The sequence below is a fragment of the Arabidopsis thaliana genome, chromosome 3 (genome assembly GCF_000001735.4).
Source record: "Arabidopsis thaliana chromosome 3, partial sequence".
NCBI lineage: Eukaryota > Viridiplantae > Streptophyta > Magnoliopsida > Brassicales > Brassicaceae > Arabidopsis > Arabidopsis thaliana.
The window spans coordinates 15473345-15486031 of record NC_003074.8 but is presented as its reverse complement, the minus strand read 5'-3'; the positions used below and the strand labels follow the sequence as shown (position 1 = coordinate 15486031).

Below are 12687 nucleotides of genomic sequence, written 5' to 3'. Positions count from 1 at the left end.
CAGTATTTTTTCATTTAAAAAAAAAAAACATATGTGAGTAACATTTAATATTTAAAACTTTTGAAAGTGAAAATTGTACAAGAGCGACTTTGGTAATGACCAATAGAAGATGAGCTTTTTTGTTTTTTATTATAGTGCTATGGCTTGAAACGATTCGAAATAATTGCATAATAAAGGATTATTATTTAAAACTAGGTCATTAATCCCTGCTACGTAGGAGTTTGTTTGTATCAATTATTTTAATATAAGTTTGGGTTTAGTAATCATTTAAATAATTATATATCCTACTATATTATTTGGAAAGTACATTTTAAAATGTAACCTTAATTTTTGTAACTAATTACATGACAATGTCATTAGAAAAATTTAATCAAAAATAAAATCCTTTAATAACATCATTAAGGTTACCAAAATCATTTAACGAAAATATTCATTTCTTAATTATAGGGCTTATTGGATCTAAAGACGGGTCATCAAAGATTTCCTAAACTGAAGCAAAATATACCGAATATTCAAATATTTATCTGTTACCAAATTATAAACAAATAAGTTCGTAAAACAATTTAATATTTTATATACGAAATCAATTAAATCTTAATCACATAAAAATTAGCACAAGAAAAAAAGTATTCAACAATTAAAAAATTATCAAATCTCTGTGTTATATAAGTTTTGATACTATATTCGAATAAAGTGTAATATACCTTTTCAATTTGTATTCTTTAACTAATTTAAGCTAACTAATATATTTGTTTTTTGGTGGATTTAGGTAAAAGTGCATTCGGGTCATATGGTACATTCCGCTATTAAATATATATGGTGCACTCCTATGTTATTAGCTAAAATTTTTAGATTATAATTCAGAGTCATATCATAAATAAAATTAATATCAATAAAATAAATGGCTTTTTGGCAAGACGGATTTGGAGGGACGGGTTTTTGATTCAACATTAATAAAAAAGTAAAATATAATTAATCCACCGTTTCAATACGGGTTAAATCTTTAATTTATTATTTTTAAGACCATTAATATTAAACATATCAAATCATCCTAATTTAGAAAAGGTTATATAAAACCAAAAATGTTATGTGGTATGTATAATGTTACTATATATAAAATTTAACTATAAAATTTAAATATATTAGAGAATGATACAATTTGCAAAATTTTTATATATAATAAATAATTCTTGAATTTTAAAAATTACTACTTTTAAAAAAAATCACGGGACGGGTAAAGAAATTACAGAACGGGTTTTATTTTGGAATGTATTTGAATCAATATTTATAAAATTTTAAAATATTATTAATATGCTATTTTAGTAAGAGTTAAAACTTCAGTTTTTTAACAATTGTCTCATAAATTCGTGGTATAGCGTTACTTAATAACAATTATAAACTGTAAAATATAAATATTTTATAAAAATAAAATTTGCAAGTTTTAATATATATTACCTTTAAAAAATAAATCGTCCCGCGGTATACGGCGGGTTAAAATCTAGTTGATATATAGTAATGCAAAAGTACTATAATCTTTTATTTTTGATTTTTTTTAACATAAGTTTTCTTTTATTTTTATTCTTTGGATCATTTGTGTTGTTTATAAATTTGTTTCATGTCAAGTTTAATATCGTCTCAACAGTGTTTAATTTACAAACATACTAAAGTGAATTCATCTTCCAAAAAGAAATTCTTAGTCAACACACTATTTATAGTTATGAATACGAAAAAGGTTATTTTTCCCTTACGCTTACTGCACCTAACGCTCTTTATTCTTAATAAATATTAAATTTATTTTTTATGTTAAAGATTAATCTGTTCACTCATTTTTACTAAAATATGTAAAAATGTTTCCAAAACTTTTAATGATTGTTATGAAGAATTTGAACAATTATAGATGGAAATAATGTAGCTCATTGTTTAGCTTCATCCATTACATTATGCCATTGAAAATTATAATCAAGCATTAAAAAAAGCCTCTGCCTTCAACTATGTTTTTATATCACTCCCTTTACCGGACTGTGATCCAATTCCCGCCTACAGACCAATCAAGGCTCGAACCACTAACTAAACTCCCAAATCTCTCTACCGGAGAATCCAATGACGTGTGTGAATCCGATGTATAAGATTCCCAATCATGAAACTCAAAAGGACACTTTGGACATGAATACTTTTTCATCTTCCTTAACCTTCACAACAAAGTCTTCTCGGTGATCATCTTGATCAAAATCAACGGCTACAAACAAATTGTTTAAAATCATTTCAGTCGTTCATATTTCCTTAGAATCTTTAACAAAACACTTCTACACAAAATCTTTAACAACAACCTGTCTTTTGCAACCCTCAATTTGGTCCCAAATCAGTCGCAAACAAGGGTTTTCTGACTTTGTAACCGGTCGCTAATTAAATTGGTCGCAACATGGTCGCTTATTTACGACCATTATCATACCGCGATTTGCATTCGCACATAAGGGGTGATTGGAAGGGACTTTAAAAACTTTTGATTTAATTTCAAGTCTTAAAAGCCAAAAATCAACCAATCACACTTTTAAGGCTTTATTTATTTTAAAAGTTTTTAACATCTAACTGCTTACTTTTTTCATTTCACTTTCAATTTTTCAAAGCCACAAATATGAGACCTTTTAAAGTGTATAAAATAAATAATTAAATGAAATCTATATTTTCCTTTTTCTTCTTCCCCATGATAAATAAAACATCAATTTTTAATCTATGAGTAATTTATCTCAAAAATATTTTGATTAATAACAATAAACTTTTTATTTCTGTTCTTGTAAGATCCATTTTTTTTTTTTTTTTTGCATGAACAACTATCAAAAGTCATTATCAATTGCGTGAGAGTGATGATTCTTTGATCCAAAAATCACACCAGATCTTTATATGGATTTTCTTATTATTATTTGTTGAGAATATTTATCATTTATTTATTTATTAATTTAATATTTTTTGTACAACTTTATTATTTATAAATTTATTTTGTCCATATATATACCAAACAAACTCTTTTTTAGCATAATTTCTATTTCTAAAAAATTATATAATAAAAATAAAAGATATAGTTTTTACTGTCTATTTCTTACTAATCATACTTTAACAACCAAAGTTTCTATAGTTAAAGTCTCTACAGCCAAATTCTCTACAATGAAAGTTCTTAGAAGAAAAGTCTCTACAGCAAAAATTAACAGTCGTTACCAATCGGCTCCATAAGCGACTGATATTTGATTATTCGAGGAAGTTGCAGAATTCTGACTAAAACGCAACGCGGCTCACTTAGAGACAGTTTTGAGACAAAAATTGTCGGTCTCAAGTGGCAACTGATTTGGGACTAAACAACAGTCGGAGTTACGCGACCAGTTAAAGACTACTATTTCGTGGGTGAAAAACAAAATGTAGTCCCACTTTAGTCGCAATATCTGTACTATTTAGTTACAATTTAGTCGCAATGAGTCTTTTGCGGTTGTGACTAAAGTAAGACTCTTTGTTCTACTGTCTTTGTTACCGAACCTAAACATGATTAGATTTTGAATTGAGAAGCTATTAGTACTAAACAAAGAGGGTTAAAAACATGGAACAAGTTAACATTCATAAAATCATCCACTCATACAATATATTATTATCCTAAATAAGTTTTCAACAAAAGATAAGTTTTTCAACGAAACCATTAGAAAATCAAGTTCAATGGTAAGAAGAAGAGTTAGACAAATTAGCTGAAGTGGAGGCTAATGGAGTGGTCCCTAATCTGGTGTCTTCTGGGGTGTCTGTGGTGGTTGGAAATGTGCATGGAGTTGGGATGTCTGGCTCGGTGCCTGTGGTGGTTGGTCGGAGGGGTGATTCTTGTCCTGTAGACAAAAAAGCAGCCAACTTAGGGTTTTTTTCCTTCATGAAGAGGAGAAGCTTCTCCATCCGAGATTGATATTGTTGGTGCTCCTCATCACGTTTTGCATTTTGAGCTTCATGTTTTGATATCTTCTTCCGCATCTGATCTTGAAGATCCACAATGGTTGATGTAGAAGAGCTCGCATAACACTCCTTTCTTTTTCTTTTGGTCAGTGTCTCCACAAGCGATCCAAGGCCATAAGGGTTGCCTTTGCCATCTGTATGAGTACACTAAAACAAAAAGACAAAGGCACATATAAAATGAATTAAATCATGAGTATCACAAAAAGAAAATCATCATTACTCTAAGCATCTATCGCTCATCAAACAAAGAGTAAGACAATCATAATTTCCAAGCAAACAAAGACGAGCATTCTAAGTATAATAAAAACAGAAATGAGTTACCTTTAGAAAGATCTCATTCTTTTCTTCAAGGCTGAGTGTACGATGACTTGAACACTGAGAGGAATTATCAGAAGTTTGAGGACCATCCTCCTCTATTTCAGACATCCTCTCTTCAAGGCTCTCCGCATATCCCTCACCAACTTGTTGAGATTTTTGATCCACAAAAGATTCATCAGCCCTAGTATGTGTTTCAATAAAAACTTCCCCAAGTGAGACAAATCGCTTCAAACGTTACTCCTACAATGAAAATAAAAGAGATTAAAATCATGGAAGAAATATTAGATAATCTATTAAGTGAATCGTTTGGATGATAAGAGAAGTTTTACCATCTCTTAATGAACTTGCATAAACGATTTCCGACCAGCTACATGTTTGTGCACTCCAAGACCTCCACGAGTAGAGTTTCTAAATTGTGAAGCATTCTCACTCTTGTCAATAGCATCTTCAGTGTTCCAATGCTCCCACATCCGAGCCCAAAGTTTATCTCGAATCCATGGTGGTTGTATACCACTCTTCTTTCCTTGATTGACAATCCCTTTCATCCGCTTCTTGGCTATAACCAAGAATCCTTCTTTAACGAGCTCAGTAATCCCACCATCCCAATTATACTTCTGCTACAAAACAAGTAGGTAAGTTAGCAAAGATACTTTATATATACAATAACAGAATGAAAGGTATATATGATATTACCGCAAATTTCCTGAAGTATCTCTCTTGAATGTGTATTGGTGTAACCTTCTAACTGAAGTAAGGCCTATCAAACTTCCTCCGAAATGTTCCAGCAATCACTCTAGACAGCTTACCCTTGTGCCGGTTAAACCTGTAACAAAAGACAAACTATTAAGTTGATATCACAATAGACAATGCAAAAATAACTCGTAAGTATACAAACTACAAAGACTTTTAGTATATGCAACCAACAAAGAATTAGCAACTTAACTAAAAACACTCTCAAAACAAATGGTCAAACACAAACACAACTGGTTTCTGAGCTCAATCACCAATGCAAAATGAAATCTATAAAAGGAGAAAAAGATAGAAATTTCCAGAGAGTCTCGATCCCATGGATATGGTTTTCAAACAGAAGTGGAAGCTGTTCTCGACCTGGAAGGGCTAGTAACGAAACCAACAGCTCTTGATAATCCACTCGAACCTATATCTGGATTTTTACCATGGAAGACACGGACACCGGAGGACGATTCGCGACCTTGACCTCTATTTGATTTTCCCTTACCAACAACCATAAATCTAGAAACCCTAGATTGAATTGAAGATTGAGGGTGTTCTGATAAAATGAGAAGAGGAGAGAGGTGAGAGCGTTTAAGCATAAACCCTAAATTACTTTCATTGTGATTCTAACATCGACGCTACTTTCTCGGGCACCATTTTCGAGGACAGCTTCCCAATCAAACTTTCCGACGCCGGTGGAGCTCTTGCTCACCGGCGTCGGGAGATCCCAAGTCGCTTCAATCTCTATTATCTTTGCATCACTTTTGTAACCCTTTTAAGCTTTTCTCTCCATCTTCCCGAACACCACATCAACCTTCCATTAAATCCATCTTCGATTCTCGGAGATCACTTAACCATACCCTTCAACGTTGCTTCACTCCGTCGATCTACTCCAGTGGCCACTGTCGACGATTATTACCCCGCCCTAGTGCTAACGAGATCTCTCACTTCCGAATCTGCAGTTCCTCAACCCAAATGGTACCGTCACTCGTTGATCTTGAGTCTCTGGACCACTTTTGTGCCACAACCTCCGGTGAAGCTTCATTCCACTCTGATCTTCAATTTGCCGAAGTCCTGCCGCCACAGTCACCAACTCTTCATCGCAGCCAGAGAGACACTAGGGTTCCTGTTATTGGGCCTCCCCCATTTCAGCCCATTTCTCTCTTGGCCCATTGTCATAAGTGACGGCCCACCTCCTTTATCCATTAGGCCCAGGTTTTGGCTAAACTTTCCCTTGTTCTTTATCTGCCAACGTTTGTGTCGATTGCTCAAAATAATTGTTAGATGTCAATTAATCCATAATCAATCATCGTTGCTTTGCTGGTACATACCTTCTTTGAGAACCTGGTTACCAAAGTCACCTAGGGATTCTACTCTTGTTTCTAGATCCCTTTATCGAAGCCATTTGCAAAGGTTGAGAAAGTGCGGCATTATGGTCCCGTCACCAAGGTGCGGTGATTACCGCAACTTTCTCACCTTCCAATCACCGAGTTCTCTCTTGTGAAATCTATCAATTTCAGTGATAAACTCCTTATGCTCATGAAAACCTTGAAGCTCAGGTCTGGTAATCTTCTACTTGTGTTAAACCAAAGACTAACTTTGTGTGACATTCTTAATCTCCATAGTCAAGGACATTATGCGAGAGAGAATCCACCTGTTTTGTTGCAGTTTCACATATATCTCTTGCGAACCCTGGTTATTGCTTCAGCGATTTTTTTGAGTTTGACTACAGACCCTTACTCCTTCTCAACATCATTATGTCTTGTGACAATGACCAATCTTCCACTTCCCGGATCGACCGAGGTTGTGTCTCCGATTTACCTTCTTCTCGCATGTGGCATTGTGTTTTACAACTCTTGTCTCCGAGCTAGCATGGTTTTATCATCGGACTATTGTACTTCTATCTTTATTGCTTTTATCTTTGTTGTACTAAACTCTGAGAATGATATTCTCCTAAGCTTTGTACTAAGTTTGAGTGATTGAATGAAACCAAAGCTTATTGACAAAAAAAAAGAAAGATTGAAAGAGGAGAAGAAGAATCAATACAAAGAAAAAATCGAGACTTTATAATTTATTTATTAAAAAAGTGGAGTCTCAATTTAGTCGAAAAAGTGTTGCAAAGTAAATTGTTTGGAGGGAATATTGAGCGCCTAAATACTTAGGCAAAAAATTGGTGAAATTGATTGAACTTAAGAAACAGTCACAACTTAATTGAAAGATTAGTCGGACTTTAATCACAAAAAAGAAAGTAATTAGTCACAAAATAAGTCGGATATAGGTCAAGAGTGACTATTTTGTGACCAAATATAATACGTCACAAGACAAATGTTTGTATTCCATATGAGTCTGATCCATAAATCATTGATTCTCAATAATTTAGTACTATATAGTACATATATAAATGTTAGGTTTGTAAATATTTTGCTTTCATAACTTATTGATATGTTGCGTTTTTGGTGTCTTAAGTCCCTTAGTTTTGAGTCGTTTGTCGTGTCATAGTCCGTTTTTTGCGTCTTTTCGGTTGTGTCTTGAGTCATTTGCAGGTTTTAGGTGTTTAAGCGGGATAAGATGCTTACGGGACTTATTGGGCTCATTTGGACCAGAAACGATGGCAAGAATCGACAAATCGGGGTCCGCAACTCCGGATCGATCGATCCGAGGAGGGGATCGATCGATCCACCACTTATTGTCGAAGACAAATCATCCGCGAGCGAGTCATCTAACGAAGAAACTCACCTGCCAGCTCGGGATCGATCGATTATTAAACACGTAACATTTGATATAGATTAGGGATTTTTGAATGTTTAGTTTGTAAACATTGGAATTGAAGAGATTGATTATATTCTTATAACTAATATCGATCAAATCAAACTATTAACGTATAAGAAAACTTGCAAACACACCTCACAATACAAATTTTGAAATGTAAGACTCGAGCGTCCGTAATACGTAGCTTAACTGTAGCAAAAGTGCAATGTTTTTGCGACTATGTTTTTTTCTCGCTAAGTCGTTGGCAAAAAGTCGCTGATTTGAGATTGTTTTGCGACCAGTTTATTGTTTCGTTAATAAGCGACGGCTTTGCATTCATTTTAACTGCAGTCGTTAGTCAGTCGCAAAGGGGTCACAAAAACGTCGGTTTAGTTTGCGACCGAAAATAATGTCACAACAAAGAGTCCCAAAAGGCAGGTTTTCTTGTACCGCACTATCTCAGGGCAATCACCGAGTGATTCCAACACCAATTTCTCGTTCGAAAGCGAAGCGGTGCCGTATGAATCGGTCAACTTCATGGACATAAGAGTTGGGAAGTTGCTGGAGAATCTAGTATTTGTTGCTATACTGACAGTTGAGAAAGTTCTGAATCCGATTATTTCTCCTTGAAACCACTCTGATATGGTTCCCTTTAATATAACATGTCGATTTGAAATCTATACATATTAACCCATCCGTTGTTAGATGAAACAACCCGACCCATTTTTTTTTTTTAAATATAATTAAATATTCCCATAAATATCTAATTAAACCAACCAATAACATAATAATTAAACCGCAAGTCAAAAATACTATTTTTATGAATAAATAAATAATTCGACCAACAAAACCAAGAATAACTGACAATCCTAACCGGGTTCCAATAACCAAAAACACCAAAAATAAAACAAACGAGTTCCTACATCATCCTCTCTTCCTTGCCATGATTCCACGATCACACTTTATCTTTACCTGCATCAACAACAAAATGAGATGCGTAAGTATTATCATAAATACTTAGTGAGGCGATCCTCCCATCTACGAGCTATACACACAAGCAAATACAAAGGTATAATCACGAATACAATACAAACAAACCAGTCATTGAACAATTCACCCAAAACACATTCACCACACCTACATATCATCACACAAAACAAATCACACAACCCAATCGCTCAGATAATCTCATGGTCACGCACTCACCTCAACAAATTGATTCCAATAGCAATTAAACCCAGGAGAGACTCTCCTTGCGTCCAAAAAAGTCCAGAAACGTCCTACAACAAGTCCACAACCAAAAGCAACCTTGAAGCAAACTGGACAGGAAAAACCAGAAACAAGCAGTCTCAAAGACGAAACCCTAAAATACAAGCTAACCGTTAACTATTCAATCGCTCCGGTGAACTCCTAGCTGCAGACGTCACAAAGCTGCCCACAAAATCTCGTGCCAATCGGAAAACAGACGAGACCACGATCTCAGTTTCAATCTCCGCTGGTCCTAATTCGCGTCTGAGAAAACGTGTCTTACGAAACTGCGAATAACTCAACCAATTTTAATCTAAATCCAATTCTATAAACTGGAGAATAACGATAAAGGACTTGGAAATAACTCTACCAAATTTGGTTACCTTTTACCACGATTTGATTTGACGAAACTGATTTCTCCCAAACCCTAACGATTCTGCTCCTTCTCCTTTTCTCCTTTATAAAACGAAAAGTAGCTAACTAAAGCCCTAATTTCGAGTTTCCTTCTTTCATAGGCACACTCTACGGTTTCCAATTAACCCAAACAATTAAACCGGATAATTTAAAAACAAACCCTAACCGATTTTCTGGTTCACGGGCGTTACATTTGATGTTTATCATTACTTTAATCTCGATTAAAACCAAGTATGAAAGTATTTTGATGGAAGGGGAGGATGTTGAAGGTAAGCTCTATCTTTCTTGTTTTTTAAGAATATGACGTTTGCTCTTTCTGTGTTCCGTTCTAAATTATAAATAGCTATTTATACATAAAACTAATACTTTAATTTATAGAGTCATTATTAACATGTTTCTTCTCATTTAAACTCAAACGTTAATCACGTTGACATTAACTTATTTAAATTCAGAATAATGGAGTCAAACTTATCCATAGGTTTATGGAGTTATGTTTGGTTAAAGTTAGTAAGTTTAAATTTATTCTCTTTTCAACCACATAATAACAAATGTTTTACATTGAAAAAGATGGAGAGAATGAAGAAGAAAATGACAAGACAGAGGAAGGGGAAGAAGAAGAAGAGTATAATAAAGGTAGAACGGTGATAGTAACGACGACCATAATCATAAAAATTTGACAATAAAGATAACAAAAATGAATATGAAGAGTATATAAAGACATGTGTTGGCAACAATTTGAATATGAAAAATGAATTATTTTTGAATGGTAATTTAAAATATTTAGAGACCAACACATTATAATTATATAAGATTATATTTGATAACTATCATCATTTAAATATAATTTTTACCAACATATATCAAGTAATTAACACCACGAGTAATGTGGGCTAAAAATTTAGGAGTCAAGTCGATATGGTGTTTCCCATTCATTAGAAGGAGAAACAATATTTTATTGGATTAATAAAGTTGTATTTTTGGAAATATCTATCTCTTAAAAACTTTTGCAAAGAGTAATTATGGGAAGTCCAAAGTTGTTTTGCTTATAGGGCTGAGTTAAATTAATCGATGGTTCTGAAGCCAATTTCCCTTTGTTCTAGCACATGTTTTTCTACTCCAGCTAGTATTTACTTTTTGTTTGTTGTTCGAATTCCACCAAAATCTTACTAATGCACTAGGAAAGCTGCTACCATAGAAACAATATTATATATATAGGCAAAATTACTAACATGGAAACAATATTAGATGTATATAGGCAAAGCTGCTACCATGGACTTTGTAGGAATCTCTTTACTATTTTTTAAGAAAACAATTGTCGACCATCTATTAATTCAATCTTGTAATCTGTTTTTGACAAATGCAAAAATATCAATAGTTTATTAAACGAAGTTTTCCAGTTCATGAATTACAAAGTAAATAAGTATCAAATGACAAGCATGTCTTTGATTTGGCTCAAAGCTAATAGAGTAATAGTATAACAAACAAAATTCAATTAGACTAGTTCGTAATTTGTTTTCTATTTAGTCAACGGTTCGTAAGATTTTACATGTAATTACTTAAGAGATGTTGACTTTAACTATTTCTCTTTTTTTTGTTGATTTAAAATTTTAAATGGGTAACTTTTAAATATGGAATTTAATTATAATATTACTAAGTTATATATAGTATGCAAATTTTATTGATGAGCCTTAAAGTTAATAATCTGAGGAGTAAAAATTGAATGATACATTGAAAATCTAAATTTTAATACATAGTGAGACATGAATTGAGATGGAACAAAAAAAGACAATGAGACTAAAAAGATACAATTTTCTTTGATTCCTCAACATCAATATACTTTGCTCAAATATTTGTCAAGTAAATTGTCGACAATAACTTGATAAGCTCTTTTACTTGGATGATAGCTATCCCAAAATATATAAGCTGAAGAGTTAGAACACGTAAATTGGTTCAATGAGTTACATAAATAGGAGATCGTGAGCAGTCCTTTACCGCAACATCCTCTATCAGCCACTTCAAAACCTGAAACAAAATGAGATAATGTGAATAAATTTAGTTTAAAATAGATAATAAAAATGAATTATAAGATAAATATGTTAGATGGACCTACCGTATTTTTTAGGGTGTTGGATCATGTCGAAAAGAGTATCATAAACATTAATGTAAAGGATAACACCATCCAACTCTTTATCTAAAGAATCTAGTGCTGGAGAAAGTCTTGCGTTGAATTGTTTTGCCATGTTGTTTAGAGGTTGATTACATCCTCTTGTAAAAAAACCTCCAAAAACTGTTCTTTGGAGTGGAACACAACCAACAGGGACTGCACTAAACACTCCAATTTTTTGAGCTCCAAGCTTGTGTAATTCCTAATTATTAATTATAGATAAGATAAAGTAGTTAGTAGATATAACAATATACTATTGATATATATATATATATATATATATTTAACTACAAATAAAGTACTTACTCTCACGAAATGAACAGCAGAGTCAGCCAAGAAATTGGCATAAGAGGTACGATCATATCTATGAGCTTGAGCTAAATAAGTGTGAGCAAGGTCATTGCTACTAGACACCACAAGAAAGAAACTATGTTCCAAGATATCTTTTGCTTTTTCTTCTCCGAAATGCCTCTTGATCTTTGATATATATTCTTTGAAATATATGAGTTGATCCCACACTGATATCACTGACTACAAAAATAAACATAAATGTAAGAATAAAGAATCACCCATGAAAAGAACTAATGATCGTGATAGAAAAACATAAGATATATTGTACCATAATTTTTGCTGTCAATGGATCATAACCAGTTCCTCCTGATGCAAATGTTACACCTTTAAGAAGATCCTCTGGCTTCAAATATGGATTCATATATGCTGGTAATGTCTTAGCCAATCCTATTTTTTCCGCTAAATTATTTTTAAACATACTTATCAGAACATATAAATAGTTATAATCTATAATTTTCTAAAATATAAAAAAAATGACTCAAATGGTTACCAATAAGATCAGAAGGAACTCTTCCATCAGAAAATCTTCCAGTGGCAAAGCCTCCAGGATAATCTTTACCGTATGGAGGGAAGTTACATTTAAGAAGAGTGGGAAGATTATTGTTATTTCCTGTATCCATTATTGAATCTCCAAAAACTATTAGGGCCGGGATCGTTGCGTTTTTCCCTTGTTTGACTGCATTAGCTTCAACGACGATTAAAACCAAAGTGAGCCATATAATTTGAATCTTCAT

General features: G+C 33.1%; 3 protein-coding genes and 1 pseudogene across 4 annotated transcripts; 2 read left to right on the top strand and 2 right to left on the bottom strand.

Moving 5' to 3' along the window:
• Positions 1-3693: 3693 nt before the first annotated feature.
• Positions 3694-5112, bottom strand: AT3G43571 (annotated as a pseudogene; the record flags this gene model as incomplete). Its single annotated transcript has 1 exon — positions 3694-5112.
• An 891-nt stretch (positions 5113-6003) lies between these two features.
• AT3G43574 (beta-galactosidase-like protein) lies at positions 6004-6213 on the top strand (the record flags this gene model as incomplete). Its single annotated transcript, NM_001125291.1, has 1 exon — positions 6004-6213. One exon carries the CDS (start codon positions 6004-6006, stop codon positions 6211-6213), a length of 210 nt encoding a protein of 69 aa, NP_001118763.1.
• A 585-nt stretch (positions 6214-6798) lies between these two features.
• On the top strand, positions 6799-7011 carry AT3G43572 (uncharacterized protein; the record flags this gene model as incomplete). Its single annotated transcript, NM_001125290.1, has 1 exon — positions 6799-7011. The coding sequence occupies one exon, from the start codon at positions 6799-6801 to the stop codon at positions 7009-7011; it is 213 nt and encodes a 70-aa protein (NP_001118762.1).
• Positions 7012-11266: 4255 nt separating this feature from the next.
• Positions 11267-12687, bottom strand: AT3G43570 (GDSL-like Lipase/Acylhydrolase superfamily protein; the record flags this gene model as incomplete). The annotated part of the gene is made up of 6 exons (NM_114225.1): positions 11267-11460; positions 11549-11629; positions 11717-11804; positions 11909-12133; positions 12222-12352; positions 12444-12687. The coding sequence occupies 6 exons, from the start codon at positions 12685-12687 to the stop codon at positions 11267-11269; spliced, it is 963 nt and encodes a 320-aa protein (NP_189943.1).